Genomic DNA, 17,597 nt, shown 5'->3' on the forward strand with positions numbered 1-17,597 from the left:
TGCCACCCTTCCATCCACCACCCTCTCCCATGTGTACTTATGTTTGACTTTCTTCCTAAACACTGTATTTGCTATCATCAGCTCTCTTTCAAGACACATCTCCACCATCAATTCTCCACTACGAATTTTACCTGGAATTCCATACTTCCCAATCACTCCGTCTGTTGGTTCGTTTCCTACCCTAGCATTAAGGTCTCCCAATACTTCTACATTGACATTTCTCCCTAATCCCTCTATGCACTCATATCTACCCAAAAAAACTCCCTTTCCTCTACGCTCTTCTTACTACCAGACCCATACGCCCTTACAAAAACCCACATCTCCCTTCCCAGCTTCACCTTCATCCACATTAACCTTGATGAAACCTCCTTCCACTCCACTACCCGCTTATTTATCTCTTCACTTACTAGTATAGCCACCCCTTCTCTCCCTCGTCCCTTTTTCACTCCTAAGTACCTCCCAGCTACACTCCCAAACTCACAGTTGCACTTTCCTTTAATTTTAGTTTCATACAAAGCCAGCACATCCATCTTTCTTCTCACAAACATACTGCCTATCTCTTTCCTTTTACTCTTATCTGTACCACATCCACGCACATCAAAAGACACCTTAGGGTACTGGTTGGAAAACTCTCAGACCGTCTTATGCCTTTACTCTTTTTTTTTTTTTTTTTGTAGGAATGTCCCCTTTTGGGGCTACAGGTAGTAGGACTCCTAATCCCACACCCCGTCCCGTTTTTTGTCGCCTTTTACGACTCAATTTGAAAGACTTGGTGGTAGCATTCTATTCCCCCACCACAAGGTAGGCGAAAAAAGGAAATGAATATTCAGAGAAATGGTACAGGACAGTAACAAGGGGTTGGGGGACAGCATAACGGAGGGATAGTCATAGTATAAAAGTGTCATCATTTCTCTATGAACAGAGTTTTCCTCTATCACAGACAAAATGATATGTGGCTCTGGTCCGTAGGGGCGCCCCATATAGACCCTAAAGTATCAACTGCATGCTACTTTGCCACAATAACATGCAGCCAATACCCCAGACTCTGTAAATCTGTATAGGTTCTTTCCAAATCTGTCTTACCAGTAAGGTTATGCATTTCTTGCTGATCGTGTGTTTTTAATTTATATCCTACACATAGTGTACATGAGGTGACCTTTTTTAAACCTACGACATAGGCTGTAACGACACCGATACTTCATCTTCACAATAAAACATATTCATCCCACGGCTAATACTGAAACTCGTTCACCCAGAAACGAACATTATCTATAATGGAGCCGTCACATACCGTAATATAATTTATCTATTATATTTTACCCATTACCTGTATACCATACATAGAACTATCTCTCGTAATTATAATACAAAAAAATAGAGTGGACCAAAATAAGTGTTGATACATCAATTGCTGTGAATTTCCATTACTACCTGTTCACTGATTGTCATGGTTGTACATTTCTTTTATACTGATCTTGGTTTAACGTCACAGACTTCCCCTATCAGGTGGCTAAGACGGTGACCCTTACAGATGACATTGTAGCGTTAAATTTACTGAATCATGCTTTAGTTCAACTCGCCGGTGGTGGGGCTCGAACCGCCATCAACTTGACATTAACCGAATAGAAAAAAAAATAAACATTAATCCACATAGCCATCAAACCTCCAACCACCAAGTGGAGAACTAGAATGTGGCATAGGTTACAAAAATCTAGACTCCTCTAAGAACATTTCAATAGTATGTGTAACATTTATATAGGTTTACAACTCTTTGTTCATCATTTAGTTTTACTATAATATATGACGGAAAGATAATCTGATATTTGAAGATTTGAAAAATAGAATAATGTAACCAAAGTCGTTTTTACTCAAACGAACTCTCACGATTGGCGCAGAGGCTATTGCCAGTGAGTGCATATTAGGACTTTTTTTTCATTCATATCTCGTGAATCAGAAGACAGGGGGAGCAAGAGCGAGACTTGCGACGAAAATGGGGAAAGGAGTTGTAAACAGTTGTAGAGAAATGCAGAACAATGGGAAAAAATCAGTGAGAGAAAACTGAAATAAGAATATGCAATCCGAAAGAAAATTATAAAAGAAGTGAATTCTAGCAGAAGAAAAAGCATGTGCATATCCTTGCGTTTGTGGGTAGATATCCTACGAGAAGCTCGCTGGTTGAGCGGGTTAGAGCGCCGTTATTTGCGGCGTAGGTGGAGATGGCGGTTTGAACCCTGCCACCGGCGAAGTTGAACCAAGGGCACAGTTAATTAAATTCACGCTACAAAGTCCTCTGTGAGGAGCACCGTCCTAGCCTTCCGATAAGGGGGGGGGGGTGAGTTTGTGACATTAAACTATATTATCATCATCCTATTCAAGTCTACTACGCTCACTTAAATTTTGAGTTTCGTGCATTTTTTGAGTTGTCACTCGCTCCTCAATTAGGTTTTGATACCAGATGCTTCTGTCTCTCACGTGATGTAGAAGAAAACTGCGCATTTCGTTCCACAGATGAACTTGGGCAACGCAGGTTGAATGTGGATCACCACCCCAGAATGTTGGGAAACCCGCCCTTCCGTCCTGTTTCTTAGAGTTGCCCCAAATATCTCCTTGCCATGAAGTCAGCACATGTATACTGTATGGAACCTCGACGATATGACCCACACCGGGGTACAAAATCGTTTGTAACTTGTCAGATCGCCCGTGCTTTGATAACCTTCTCTGAATCACGTCAAGCCCCTTGTGGCAATCCCAGAAGTCTTGTTCCCCACCTACCATAAGAAAATGTGTCTCTTCGTCCGCTTGCTCTACAGGAACTACGTTCGACGGTTCATATTCGAAAAACTTGGAAAAATGTCCTCTTGCATGTACTTCTCCATTCTCCATAGTAATCAAGTGCCTCTGGTCGAAGGAAGTCCCGAAATATTCTTTTTCTTTGTAAGTCACTCGTGCGAAGGCGAAGAACGGTAGCCCGCCAATAGTCACGACAGCTTTGATTTTTTCCATCCAGGAGGAGCACGCAAGCCCCAAAAAACCACTCAAGGAAACAGAGATGAAGCCACATCGGTCGGGGATGACTTCTGGCTGAGCCAAGAGGTATTCTACTGCCTCTTCGAAGTATTCGAGTTTGAACTGACCAATCGTTTTGGGCAAATCGTCGTAGTTGAAATACGCGAGCGCCAGGGAGGCAAACCCACGGGATGCCAGCAAGGCTGAAAAAGAAGTAAAATGTAAGTAAACACTTACATAAGCCTAAGAGTAAACTGACACGCAGGCGACGCAGCACAGAGGAGAGGCAGGCTTCCTGTTGTTGAATTTGAAGCACAGTTTGAACTTCTCTTCCACTTGAAATGCTTCTAGATGTATTACCTCAGCATTTGGAGTAAGAAAGGAGTTAAAAATGTACTTCAATTCAGCAACAGGAATTGTGTCTTTGGTCTGTGCTGTGTCGCCCGTGGTGCCTATGTTGCTTAGGGCTAAACAGGTAAGGGCGTGTTTTTTTTTCCACGGGCAAATGAAGCTGAACCACGCATTACCTGATCTCGTTTCAACCAATCCTCCTATTCCACCGAAAGTGTCGATGACCCCAGGGAAGGGCCCAGGTCCTGGGGGAAGGAAGAGGGTTCCACGGATGCGGCCCTCTCTGACGGGAATCCTCCTTACGCCGGGACCAACCAGATGTCGTTCTGTCCAGCAAGAGGCGATGGGCCTTGCAGGCTGTGATCTAGAGCTCTCTGGATAGTGAGCTTCGATGGGCAAATGATCCTCGTAAAGAGAAAATTGAACCTGTAAGAAGGAAGCTCATCTTTCACGTCTATCTACTCGTTCAGCAATTTAGTTTTATTTCTAATTTAATTCATCTTTACATATTCATTTAATATATATATATATATATATATATATATATATATATATATATATATATATATATATATATATATATATATATACTTAATTGCTTATCTATTCAATTGCTCGTCTATTTATTCATCTATCTACTTCAACTAAGTATACATGCAGTAATGGGGGTGAAAAGAAATAATGTACTTTTAACCGACGACACAGAAATTGAAAATTAGACAAACATACTGAGAAAATTATTATCGGCTGAAAGAAACCTGCACAGCGAAGCTATAGCGATAATCCCATACCACACTCCTGGTCATATGGCCATTTCCCGAAGGTTGAGTGTGGTTTGAATTTTCCGCCAAAATCATCGGAAATTTAAAATTCCCGGCTCTGTGCAGGCATGCGCATTGTCGACCCCACCTCCCCCTCCCTATTCCCTCCCTTCTTACCCGGCTAGCTCGAGCCGGACGTCGCGTCACTTAGCATCGCGGAACCAGACGAGTCGGTCACTCCACAACCCACCTTCTTTTCATGCCGGTAAGTCTGGTTCCTGCTCGTGCTCGTGTGTTCTCGTAGGGAGCCCTACCTGTTCTCCTGCAGTTTTTCCCCTTCGGTGTTGTGTCCAGACACCTTTGGGACACCCCTTCTATGATTATCATTATTCTATTTTCAGACCAAACGCTTGTGTGTGGAATCCGGCTGCACAGCCAGGATCTCGTCAGACGGCCACCACGACCTCTGCTCCCGCCATGCCCCTTGTTTCTCACAAGCTGGCTTTAACCCCCTAGCCTGCGTTGTGTGCAAAGCGCGGGTTGAGGAGATTCGTGCTGCTCCTCCCAAAACCCGTTCCAAGCTAGCCGCCCTCGAACTTCTTCGGGAGGCATGGCGCAGAGCTCGGAAATTGAAATCCGCTGACGACCCCCCCCCCTGGTGTGGGCGGATCCGGCGTTAGGCGTGGAATTGGGCCTCGTTCGCCCTCGCCATCCGTCTCCCTATGTCTCCGAGACTTCCGTTGGTGGACAACCTGGGCCTCTCGGAGTACAAGGGGACGAGTCTGATGTTACGGAGTATGGTGTCCCCGAGCGTCCTCAGGCCTCTCGGCAGCCCCATACATCCGACCATCAAGGGTCCTTAAAACCCTTACGGCTTGCTTTGTCAAGCACCCCCACGAACTCGTCTTCCTCCCTAGTTCACTCACGTGAACCCGGCAGGAAATCTCGCTCGAAAAAGAGGTCTGCCTCACCGAGGTCCAGGACGCTCAGCTTGTCCCCACCCTCCACAGCCTCTCCCCCCAACTCACCCTCCCTTCCTCGCTCTCCTTTTCCTCGCCGTAAATCCCACAAGGGCAGGGAGCCGGGGGACGAAACGAGGGGAGAGGGAACTCTGGCTGCCCAAGTGGCTGCCCTCCTTCCGTCCCTGATAGGCCCCGTCCTTGAATCGGCCCTATCACATTATCCGGCCTTTCAGACCGCGCAAATCATAACGCACCCCTCTCCAGAGCAACCTCCTATTGAACCTACGGCTCTAGCCCCCCCTCCCACTCTCCCTCCTGGTCCTTCCCTCCGCCCCTCCGTGCCGGCGACAGGTATAGGACTAGAAGGCCCCTCTCAGGAGGAACCCCCCAATCAGACGTCCGTCGGGTTGGACGGGGTGGAGGACCACTACAGTTCTTCTTTACCTTATCCTCCTACCATGACGGACTCTTGAGTTCACCCCTTCTCATGGTGTGACCTTCCCCGGTCCTGGGAGTACTCGTTTGGAGAAGATCACAAGCTAGTGGCCTGGTCTCCCGACTACTCGCTACTGGAGGGCTGGAGGAGGAGAGATGACGTTATCCTAAAGTGGGCCAACGACGCGGAGGGGGCTAAGGTTCTATATAAGATTCGACCCCTCTCCGCCCCGGCCTCCACGCCCTCCAGGATTTCCACCTCTAACACTCTGGACGCATTAGGTGCTCTCCTGGAGAACCCTCGTTTAAACCCTGATGGGCATATGTTTGTCGACAGGTCGGGGGACTCACCGGCGGTAGCACTCTCCCCAAACGCCTGGTTCCCGCAGGAGAAAGGGGAGAAAGCCTTAGACATCCCTGCTCTCGAGCGGGCCCAAGACCAACCCAAGACGGTTCCTCCTCGACGGCATATCCCTTCATCATTCCCCGTCGTCCTGCCACCACCCTTCGCGCCGGAGGGCCTGCGCGATTGCTTGTGGCACTCGGGCAGGGACCCCGCCCTCCCCCAGCAACTTAGTGAACCGGAGGCTAAGTTGCTGACGACGGAGGCCTCGACCAGACAAGACCTTGCCTCTACCATCTCGACCGTCACGGCAATGGCGATGATGAGGAACTGGCTGACGACGCTCGCCACGAGCTTTGAGGACTTCCCGCGGGAAGAATTGAGGTGAGTGGGATATTTCAATCTATAGAGGGTCCAGACCTGTCCTGGCGAGAGACGCTCGGGTAGCGTCTTCACCCAGGACGGAGCCTCTTGACTAGCGCCCGAGGACGAGGTCGTTCGGAAACGACCTCGGCTTCGCATATGTTATACGTTCTACAATTGAGCGATGTGACTTTATTACACCCTCCGGGGATCGGGATCCTTCTCGCCCTACTAATTTGATTCGCGTGTTTTCTGTATGCAGAGACACCCTGGCGGCACTCTCTACCGTGGCAGAGGGTACAGCCAACATGGCGTCATCAGCCCTACCCCCAGCAGTGAGGGCCTTCACCGCGGCTCGTCTGGCAGCTCGTCAGTCTGCAGCGCGGTCGGCCCCGGAGATAGCTCGCCGGGGCGTGGTGAGAGCAGCTCCCCTTTCCCGTGGTCTGTTCGACCAGGAAGCGACAGACCGCGTCTTCGCTACGGTCCCGACCGTCATCCAGATCCAACAACCCTCCCAACCGGAGATTCCAGGACTTCCTTCGGAGACACGCGATAGTGACCATCTCCGCTAGCACAGTTCTGGACTTCCTGTCTTGGCTAGCTGACACCACCAACAGGGCACCGGAAGGCCGACCCGGGCCATGCCCCCCACGCCCACAACATCAGAGGCCTCGCGGCATCGCTGGCGTTTCTCCGCACCCACTCTGTGGAACGGGTGCAGGACCTCGGGGGCTGGGCATCAGCAACTTCCTTCAGGACACGGTATCTCTACCACTCGATCACCCCTGTCCCATGTGTCGCCATGGGAACGGCTCCACCCCTCTTCGCAAAAGAAGGGGGGGCAAAGGGCGACCGAGGGGTAGGGGAAGGCCCAGGAACCGCTGAGCAAGATACAATATTCTACATAGAATTTATGCACTATGTGAATTGTACAATATTATTTTTATAAAAAATAAATAAATAAATGAATATATATATATATTGATATTGATATCGATATAAGTAAAAAAAAAAAAAAAAAAACAGGTCGAAATGGACATGACTTTTCCTATTCAACTTGAGCTAATCTACAGTCATGATGGTCGAGAATTTTACCATGTTAAAATTAATTTCGACGCTCACTGTGACTTAGGTCGAAATGACCATGACTTTTCCTATTCAACTTAAGCTAATCTGTAGTCATGATGGTCAAGAATTTTACCATGTTAAACTAATTCAACGCCCACTGTGACTCAGGTCGACATGAACATGACTTTTCCTATTCAACTTAATTTAATCTACAGTCATGATGGTCGAGAATTTTACCATGTTTAATTTCGACGCTCACTGTGACTTAGGTCGAAATGACCATGACTTTTCCTATTCAACTTAAGCTAATCTGTAGTCATGATGGTCAAGAATTTTACCATGTTAAACTAATTCAACGCCCACTGTGACTCAGGTCGACATGAACATGACTTTTTCTATTCAACTTAATTTAATCTACAGTCATGATGGTCGAGAATTTTACCATGTTAAAATTAATTTCGACGCTCACTGTGACTTAGGTCGAAATGACCATGACTTTTCCTATTCAACTTAAGCTAATCTGTAGTCATGATGGTCAAGAATTTTACCATGTTAAACTAATTCAACGCCCACTGTGACTCAGGTCAACATGAACATGACTTTTCCTATTCAACTTAATTTAATCTACAGTCATGATGGTCGAGAATTTTACCATGTTAAAATTAATTTCGACGCTCACTGTGACTTAGGTCGAAATGACCATGACTTTTCCTATTCAACTTAAGCTAATCTGTAGTCATGATGGTCAAGAATTTTACCATGTTAAACTAATTCAACGCCCACTGTGACTCAGGTCAACATGAACATGACTTTTCCTATTCAACTTAATTTAATCTACAGTCATGATGGTCGAGAATTTTACCATGTTAAAATTAATTTCGACGCTCACTGTGACTTAGGTCGAAATGAACATGACTTTTCCTATTCAACTTAATTTAATCTACAGTCATGATGGTCCAGAATTTTACCATGTCAAAATTTATTTCAACGCTCACTGTGACTCAGTGATGTCACGGTATGATGACGTCATTGTGATAAATTGACGTCACCATGTAGTCCTATGACGTCAATTTGTGTCCCTGTGACGTCACGAGACGATCCTATGGCGCCATGATCAATCCGGTGACGTCACAGTACAATCACATGATGTCACTAGGTATTAAACATATAGAAGTCCGCTTGTGGGTGACGAGACGTCACAAATTGCCATAGCACACTATTGGATGAAGACGCTCGCCACGGGCTTCGAGAACTTCCCGCGGGAAGACTTGGGGTGAGTTGGATACATACCGAGGGTCCAGGCCCGTCTTCGTGGGAGACGCTCAGGGAACGTCTTCACCCAGGACGAAGCCTCTTGACTAACGCCCACGGACGAGGTCGCTCGGAAACGAACTTGGCCTCGCATACTCCCTTTCGGTTTCTCGCTTACCCCGAGGATCTTCACGAAACTAGTGAGAGTGGTAGGCGTACGTTGGACGGAAGCAAGCGTCTCCACACTCATGTTCCTAGACGGCTAGTGGATGCATTTGCCCACCGGGGAGGGTGCATCGGCCGACATCTCAATGGCTCTGAGTGTGTTGGCGGACGTGGAGTTCGGGGTGGACTGGGACGGGTCTGCCCTTGCTCCCACACAGACTTTATTGGCTCGGGATTGAGTGGGACACAGTCAGCGTCCTTCGGGTGCTCCCCTGCGCCAAAAGAGCGTGCTTCTCTCACACGTCCTCCCTCCTTCGGTGGCGGGGGGGGGGGGGGGGGCTCAACTTCGCGACCCCGGCCCTTCCACTGAGCCGCTTGGGGCGCCGACGGCTGGTACGGGAGGTCGACAGGAGCATACTGCTTCTCCCGCGTGACCTGCCCGGGCCGATACCCTCAGCACTCCACAGGTTGTTGCGTCCCTGGCTTCGGTCGGGGGCCCTACGCCGGTCGCTGGAGTTTCTCCGCACCCACTCTGTGGAGCGGGTGCGGGACCTAGGGACTGGACATCGACGACTCCCTTGGGGACACGGTGTCTCTACCACTCAGTCGCCCCTGTCCCATGTGTCGCCATGGAAACGGCTCCACCCCTCTCATCTCAAAAAAAGTGGAGGGGGCAAAGGGCGACCGAGGAGTGGGGAGGGGCCAGGAACCGTTGAACAGGATACAAATTTCGTATAATTTACGCATTGTGTGAACAGTGCAATGTTGTGCATGTCACATTCTTCGGCGTGGGTACTTGACGTTTCTGTCTCCCCTCTACTGAGTGATAAAATGAATAAGTCTCCCATAGGAAAGACACACGTAATAATTATTCTGGGTCATCACCACTGCAATCTACAATTATTTTGTACGTATATAAAGAATAAACAGCTTAAAATGCACACAGTTTTCTTGGGAAGATGATGTACGAATCACTGAGTGGAACCAGGAAGTTCGAAATCTATAAATGAATTGGAACCTCTACAGACGAAGGAAAGCAAACAGAATCGAATTACTTTAGAGAGATTCCGAATACTTTGAATCAAACGAGATAAAAAAAAAAAAAAGGAATAGAAAGAGTCATAGGAAAAATGCTACAGAACAAACGTGAACGTCATTCATCAACGTCAACAAATGGAAAATATGAAAATAACAGCGATCCCGTGGAGATGTGCGAAAGTTCAAAAGGAATGACGGTTAAGAGGGTGATAAGAGGGACTAACAGATGCAACGAGAAACTGGGAAAATTTTCCGGGGTACACTATTTATAATACATTGTTCATAGTGTTTTTTTATATAAACGTTTATATCTTATAGTTTTATTTTACTTGGTTCCATTTCGTTTTATTCTATTTTAATTTATTGTCAATTCAGAGTCAAATTTCATTAATCATAATTTGATGCCATGTTCTTGGTTTCCTCTGTCTCAGTCAGATATGACAGAAAGGTCAGAAGTCAGATCTTCTACAGTGAATCTTCTGAAAGGATGTAGCTAATCTTAAGAATGACGTCAGAATAATGACGCAAACAAATGTCATTAGTGCGTATAAGGAAAGATGTGCGGTCAATAAGAAAGATGTGCGGTCAGTAGGAAAGATGTGCGGTCAATAAGAAAGATGTACGGTCAATAGGAAATAGGTGCGGTCTGTAGGAAAGATGTGCGGTCAATAGGAAAGATGTACGGTCAATAGGAAATATGTGCGGTCAATAGGAAAGGTGTGCGGTCAGTAGGAAAGATGTGCGGTCAATAGGAAAGATGTGCGGTCAGTAGGAAAGATGTGCGGTCAGTAGGAAAGATGTGCGGTCAATAGGAAAGATGTACGCTCAATAGGAAATATGTGCGGTCAGTAGGAAAGATGTGCGGTCAATAGGAAAGATGTGCGGTCAGTAGGAAAGATGTGCGGTCAGTAGGAAAGATGTGCGGTCAGTAGGAAAGATGTGCGGTCAGTAGGGAAGATGTGCGGTCAGTAGGAAAGATGTGCGGTCAGTAGGAAAGATGTGCGGTCAATAGGAAAGATGTGCGGTCATGGGAAAGATGTGCGGTCAATAGGGAAGGTGTGCGGTCAATAGGAAAGATGTGCGGTCAGTAGGAAAGATGTGCGGTCATGGGAAAGATGTGCGGTCAGTAGGAAAGATGTGCGGTCAATAGGGAAGATGTGCGGTCAATTAGCTCATTTATGAATACAAAAAAGGGGGAAATGGAATAGATCCCGGTGGGACGCCAGATGTTACAGGTATGCTAGAGAGGCAGTGACCGTTTACAACAGGAGCACTAAAGACGGAAAAAATGAGTGAACAGAGAGAGGTATGCAAGAATTTGTGCCAGACTCTATACTGTCTAGTAAAAGTGCATATACAAAACTACTCTGGTGGTCCTCAGTTCTCTTGTAGAACCCTGGTCGCTGACAGGCTCTCGCCATTTTTTCCTGTCTTGTGCCATGTTCCTCTAGTCTTGCCAACCAGCTGCCTTCATCTTTTCCAGATCCTTCTTTTCGTTGTCTTCTCATCTTTTCCAGTGTCTTCCAGGAAATCTTCTGCCATCCCTAACACACTCATCCATCATTCTTTTAGGAAATCGGGGTTCTGGCATCCTAACCACGTGCCCAGCCCATCTCAGCCTTCTGGCATATAACTCACCAAAAATCCCCAAAAGATGACCAAGAGTCAGAAACATGAGAAGATCTCCAGTAGAACTCCCTATGTGGAAACTATAATGGCGATCAGAGAAGCCAAGATCCAAAAGTTGTTTCACACACACACACACACACACACACACACACACACACAAATAAATAAATAAATAAAATAAAAATAAGAAGGCAGATAACTGTCCCCTTCCTTTGAAATAGCTTGTTTATAGGTATATTCCCAGCATAAAGGAAAGGAGTAAATGATTTCAATGACAATTGCCGACAGCATTATCAGAATAGACATTATGTGAGGATGAAACCACGTTTCGCTTTTTTTTTTTTTTTAAGTATCGACAAGATTAGAATATGTCTAGAAGCAGCAATTATTCAGAATTCAACCATTATAGAACAAAATAGTCATATTTGATATTGCACACCCCTTTAATTAATTTAATTTCTGCAGTTAGAAAGACTTTAAATGGCATCCCGTGGGGTGCCCTGTCCTAGTGTCCGTTGCTCATCCATTCCGAGATGTATAAATAGTATATAAGTCGTAGTCTGGAGTAAGTACACACGCTTAGAGACAACAACCCTCTAAGCGTAGCATACACACACAAGCATATCGCAAACAAAAACTCCACTACATGCACAAACATCTACATAAACTTTTCCTTCTACTGAAATGATTTTAATTTCTAACTTTCTCTCCTACTACATCTTCTCATTTCAGTTTACCTACCACTACAATTAGTTCCAATTTCTCTATCTTTTCCTACGACTAAGGCTCCCACTCATTTTCTAACTTTGTTGGATGAGGTTAAGATGAATAAATATCCCTATGTATTCTCACGGTTACATGTATTGGATTTCAGCCTCGAATCCCAAGTCTCTTGCCCACCCCCTCCAAAGCCACGACCCCACGATATAAACATCCCTAACCGCCCGGTGGCAATAGCCCTCTTTTATACATCATATATATCTTTTTATTTTCTTACAGACATTCTTCTCCCACACAAACCGATCCCGTGCGAGCGGGTTGTCTGTCCTAGGTAGTCCATAGACAAGAGGAACACAGGTGGAAGAGTTTATTTACACAGGTAATTGACGGGCTTTGAAAATGGGTAACTTCGCTGTCCATCTTGCTGCACTATCATATGCAAGTACCTGTCATTGGTTCTTTATAGGCGCTTCGACTACATTTGAAGTAAAACCTTCTTGATATCAACAAGTGGCAGCAAAGTGTACAAAAAAAATCCCAATCGTATTCATCATAGCTTGTCACACCAGGCAGAGGGCCATTCAAGTGTTCTCCGGTTAATTTTGATTTAGTATTCATGAATAACATGTGCTGATGCGAATTAATACCTTCATTTTCCACTTCTCCTCACGGGTCCATACAATCAGTAGGTCTCACCTAGGCAACTCCACCAAGATGGTGTCCTAAACTTATCAGTCACTTTTATTCAACTGTGGAGCAGAACTTCGTGCTTACAGGATCAACTGATTGGTTAATCTCTGCTAACTCCTTTATAACGTCCTATTATCATAAGCCGGTGACATATTCAGTTCTACAATAATGCGGCACAGATAACAAACGGTCCATAGTTTCTTCCCAGAGAAATCTATGGAGGAACCCGAGGGCTGTTCCCAGCCGCTGTGAGGCGCAAGTTTCCAGTCAGTGGAACTTGAGGTAATAATTACGATTATTACAGATACAAACAAGTAGAAACTCCCCTGGATCGGTGATGTGACGTCCTTGTTCGTGAATCGTAAATATTTGAAGGTTCCAGGAGCAGGCCTGAGCGTTGTCAGAAGACCTGGAGGGAAGACACCAGTGTATGATCCGCCCATCGAGACATCGTGACTCACTTTCACTGTTCCTTTTTCGCTGGCCACGTAGTGAGCATGGGAAGTGACCTAGGCATGGGGGAAGCAAAAAGATAGGATACCATCTATTTGTCTATACACCAACTGGCTTCCTCCCCTTTGTAAAGGAGGCAACCATCAAAGGCATGCCATTTCTTTTCATTATAATTATTATTATCATTATTACTATCATCGTTATTACCATGAGTTAGGATATGGTAGACTTGACAGGAAAGCATCACACGATGTGTTGCATTATGTATGAGATAGGGGGAAGGCTACTGAGGGTAGGGATGGGCAGAGTGAATGATTTGAGGTGTGGGGCTGCGCCAGGGTTGTATTATGTCAACATGGCTGTTCAATGTGTACATGGATGGGGTGGTACGGGAGGCAAACACGACGGATTAGAACTGGTGAGAGCGGAAGGAAGTGGAAGGTAAGCCAGTTGTTGTTTGGAGATGATACTGTGCTTGTGGCTGAGTCGGTGGGTGGGCTCAGGCAGCTAGTGGCAGAGTTTGGGAGGGTATGTGATAGAGGAATGCGGAGAGTAAATTTGAGCAAAAGTAAAGTGATGAGATGTTCAAGGGTAAGAGTGAATTGGAAGCGAATTTAAAAAACGGCAGGAAGTGAAGAGCACCATGTAATTATGGTCACATGCAACGGAATACAAGAGTTGGGGTGGATGTAAATCATAGAACAAGAGAGTGTCCAGGGTAATAAAAACGGGATGAACGCAAATGAAAAACCGTTCTATGGGGTGATTATGCCCACGGCACTTTATGGATAGGAGAATTGCTCGACAGACATTCTTCTTGCGCTCAATGCCCTTTTCACTTTGGCAATCCACTTAATTCTCAATTCTCCTCTCAAGTTTACATCATTTGCCTCCGCCTTCCATATTCTTTCTGCTAGTCTTTGTTCACTCATTATTTCCATGTGCCAAAACTATTCCTGTTCTCTTCCTATCTTTCGCTTTGTCTCACCTCCACAGCTCTCATCATCCACCATCGTAACACCCACCGTTCTTTTTAAATACCACATCTCAAACACGTTCAAACTATCCCTTTCGGCCTCCTTGTACGATTTTTCATTTGCATTCATCCCCTCTTTATTCCCCTGGACATTTCCTTTATTTCATTATTTACCTTCACCCTTACTTCTCTATTCCCTGCTAGGGGAATAAAAAGGGAATGGACGCAAATAAAAAATCGTACAAAAGGGGTGATGAGCCCACGCCACTTTATGGATCGGAGAATTAGAAATGTAAAAGAGGCCGAAAGTGATACTCTCAACGTCGGTCGCCTCCGATATCCGTTAAATGGAGGTCCGTTAAAACTAGGAATGTGTTTATATATATATATATATATATATATATATATATATATATATATATATATATATATATATATATCAACCACAATTCACTTTAGATCTAAGCCATCAACATCGAGAAACCTGAGGAGACATACATGCAGAAATTGAAACGTGGTACAGCCAAGGACTCGAACCTGCGCTAGCACGTGACAAGTGACAGTGACTTAACTGTACCACGTTTAAATTTCTGCATGTATACCTCCTCGAGTTTCTCGACGTTGATGGCTTAGAATTAAAGTGAATTGTGGTTGAGATATGTAAATCCGTTCACTGGGATCCATTCAGTGTTGTATATATATATATATATATATATATATATATATATATATATATATATATACATTATATATATATATATATATATATATATATATATATATATATATGAAGGTGGGAAAAAGTCACAGGTGTAGTTCCGAGTTTGAGTTTATTCCTGACCGGTTTCGCATAGAGCGAAACCGGTCAGGAATAAACTCAGACACTCGGAATTAGACCCATGACTTGTTTTTCCAATTTCATCAACTTGTCACAAGGTCCCAGCATATATATATATATTTATATATATATATATATATATATATATATAATGTATATATATATTACATATATATATATATATACATATATATATGTGTGTGTGTGTGTGTGTGTGTGTGTGTGTGTGTGTGTGTGTGTGTGTGTGTGTGTGTGTGTGTGTGTGTGTGTGTGTGTGTGCTGATAAGAATACGGGTACGTGTGTTCACTTATGCAAAGTAGACCACTTGGAAAAAGAAACTAACGAAGCAGAGCGCTTTCATGTATCTATATCAGTGCAAAAAGTACTTTTTGCACTGGATGTAAAATGCGAAAGCGCTCTGCTTCGTTAGTTTCTTTTTCCAAGTGGTCTACTTTGCATATATATGCATGCATGTGTGTTACCTAGGTTTCATGTCGGTCTTCAGTAGTCCAATGACAGTTGGATGTCTTACCTCACGCATCCTGTCATCCCGCACCGCTGCACGAAGTGTGACCGGAGTTCCTGGTTCAAGTCCTTCCACTATTATGTTTGTGAAAACGTCGTGGAGACAGACGCGGGGCGAGACGGACAGAGTAGCGTTGCGGTTCTGTCCATTGAGGCCTCTTTCGGGCGTTCTTCTGAGTGTCTGCAAGGCTGCCAGCAACAGTTTTCGTCTCGACGTCAGCATGGTCCTGCTAAAGGTTCAGATCAATTCAGCAAAAAAATAAAAAAATAAATAAATAAAAATAATAAATAAATAAATAGATAAATCAATAGAATAAATAAACAAATAAATAAATAAATAAAAATAAAAGAATAATAACAATGATAATAGTAATGATAATGATAATAACAATAATGATATATATATACCAAGGCTTTTTCCCCCTTACCAGGGGGGTAGCCAAAAAGGACAAGGCACAAAAACATTCCCACCCATTTCATCCCTTCCCATCTTAGCACCTCCTAGATGACGGGTCATCCCTGCACCCTGTCCACTGCCCTGGGTCAGAAGCAGTGTCGCAGGACACAGCACATCCACAGCAAGGCCGCTTCATTAAATCGGCGACCACCCTTCGGGCTGCGTCAAAATTTTTTGCTCACACACACTACCTCACCCCCATTCCCCCGTCCAATCCACCTCATGCATCACAACATTTTCCATATACAACCATGATAATAATGAATAATAGTAATAATAACAATAATGATAATAATGAATAATGATAATAACAATAATGATAATAATGAATAATAATAATAATAATGATGATGGCAATAATATTAATAATAATAATAATAATAATAGTAATAATAATAACGATGACAATAATAATAATGATAATAATAATATTAATAATAGTAATAATAATAACGATGACAATAATAATAATGATAATAATAATATTAATAATAGTAATAATAATGACAATAATAATAATGATAATGATTATGATTACAATAATAATTACAATAGTAAGAAGAAGAAGATAAAGAAAAAAGGAAGACGAAGAAGAAGAAAACACTCAACACAAATGACTTATTACCGTTTTCTTTTCCGATGAATAAAATTCAAATATAGGCCTAGTTTTTATATGAACTTTGTAGCACACACCAAATCTGTTGTTGCCAACCTTACGATGACGAGTGTTAATGAGGGTCTCGAAAAAAAAAACAAAAAAAACAGAAGTATGATAACATTGATAAATAAAAGAATAAAAAAAAATTCCGGAATAACAGGAGGAAAGTAAAACTTAAAGTTGAGCAATATTTCAATGGTGATTCTTTCCCATTGGATACATGGATGCATAACATGGAGAGTTTTCAAGTACTAATAACAAAGCAGTCTAGCAGCCTAGACTTACAATACAGTTGCCAACAAATAAAGTACATTTTTTCAATGTTTCATTCATTTTAGTTGTCGAAAGTACAAATGCTACTTGTCACGCACGTTTTGGTCTCTTGATTTGGTTAGATCATAACCCTATTATACCTTATAAAGACGATTCCAAGGATGACCTTAGATCTAGGTCGCAAGCCAAGGTCACGATGACGTAAAATGTGATTTTCATGAAAGGCTCATACATCAAAAGTTGTTTCCGTTACATCGACCTGACCAACGTTTACGATAATTTCCCCGAATTAATAAAGTATATATTTTCTTATGATTCCTGACAATAGGACGTGCCATGTAGCGGCATATGCTGAACCTCTTTGACGTGCCATGTAGCAGCATATGCTGAACCTCTTTGAGGTGGCATGTAGCAGCATATGCTGAACTTCTTTGACGTGCCATGTAGCAGCATGTGCTGAGCCTCTTTAACGTGCCATGTAGCAGCATATGCTGAACCTCTCTGACGTGCCATGTAGCAGCATGTGCTGAGCCTCTTTGACGTGCCATGTAGCAGCATATGCTGAACCTCTATGACGTGCCATCTAGCAGCATGTGCTGAACCTCTGACACTTTCGACAACTGCTCTCGCTCAG

General features: G+C 44.1%; 1 protein-coding gene across 1 annotated transcript in view; it reads right to left on the bottom strand.

Annotated features, from left to right (window-relative positions):
• Positions 1-649: 649 nt before the first annotated feature.
• LOC143038660 (acyl-coenzyme A thioesterase 1-like) overlaps positions 650-17,597 on the bottom strand; it is a 28,862-nt gene continuing 11,914 nt past the window's right edge. Inside the window, exons 2-5 of the mRNA XM_076208165.1 lie at positions 15,583-15,805; positions 13,108-13,291; positions 3,534-3,782; positions 650-3,209 (exon numbers count right to left, since the gene is read on the bottom strand). Of these exons, the coding sequence (XP_076064280.1) occupies positions 2,368-3,209; positions 3,534-3,782; positions 13,108-13,291; positions 15,583-15,805 (1,498 nt within the window). The 3' untranslated portion in view covers positions 650-2,367. The remainder of the gene's footprint in view (positions 3,210-3,533; positions 3,783-13,107; positions 13,292-15,582; positions 15,806-17,597) is intronic.

The sequence above is a fragment of the Oratosquilla oratoria genome, chromosome 24, assembly GCF_046742065.1.
Source record: "Oratosquilla oratoria isolate Oo_2021 chromosome 24, ASM4674206v1, whole genome shotgun sequence".
In the NCBI taxonomy this organism is placed as follows: Eukaryota; Metazoa; Arthropoda; class Malacostraca; order Stomatopoda; family Squillidae; genus Oratosquilla; species Oratosquilla oratoria.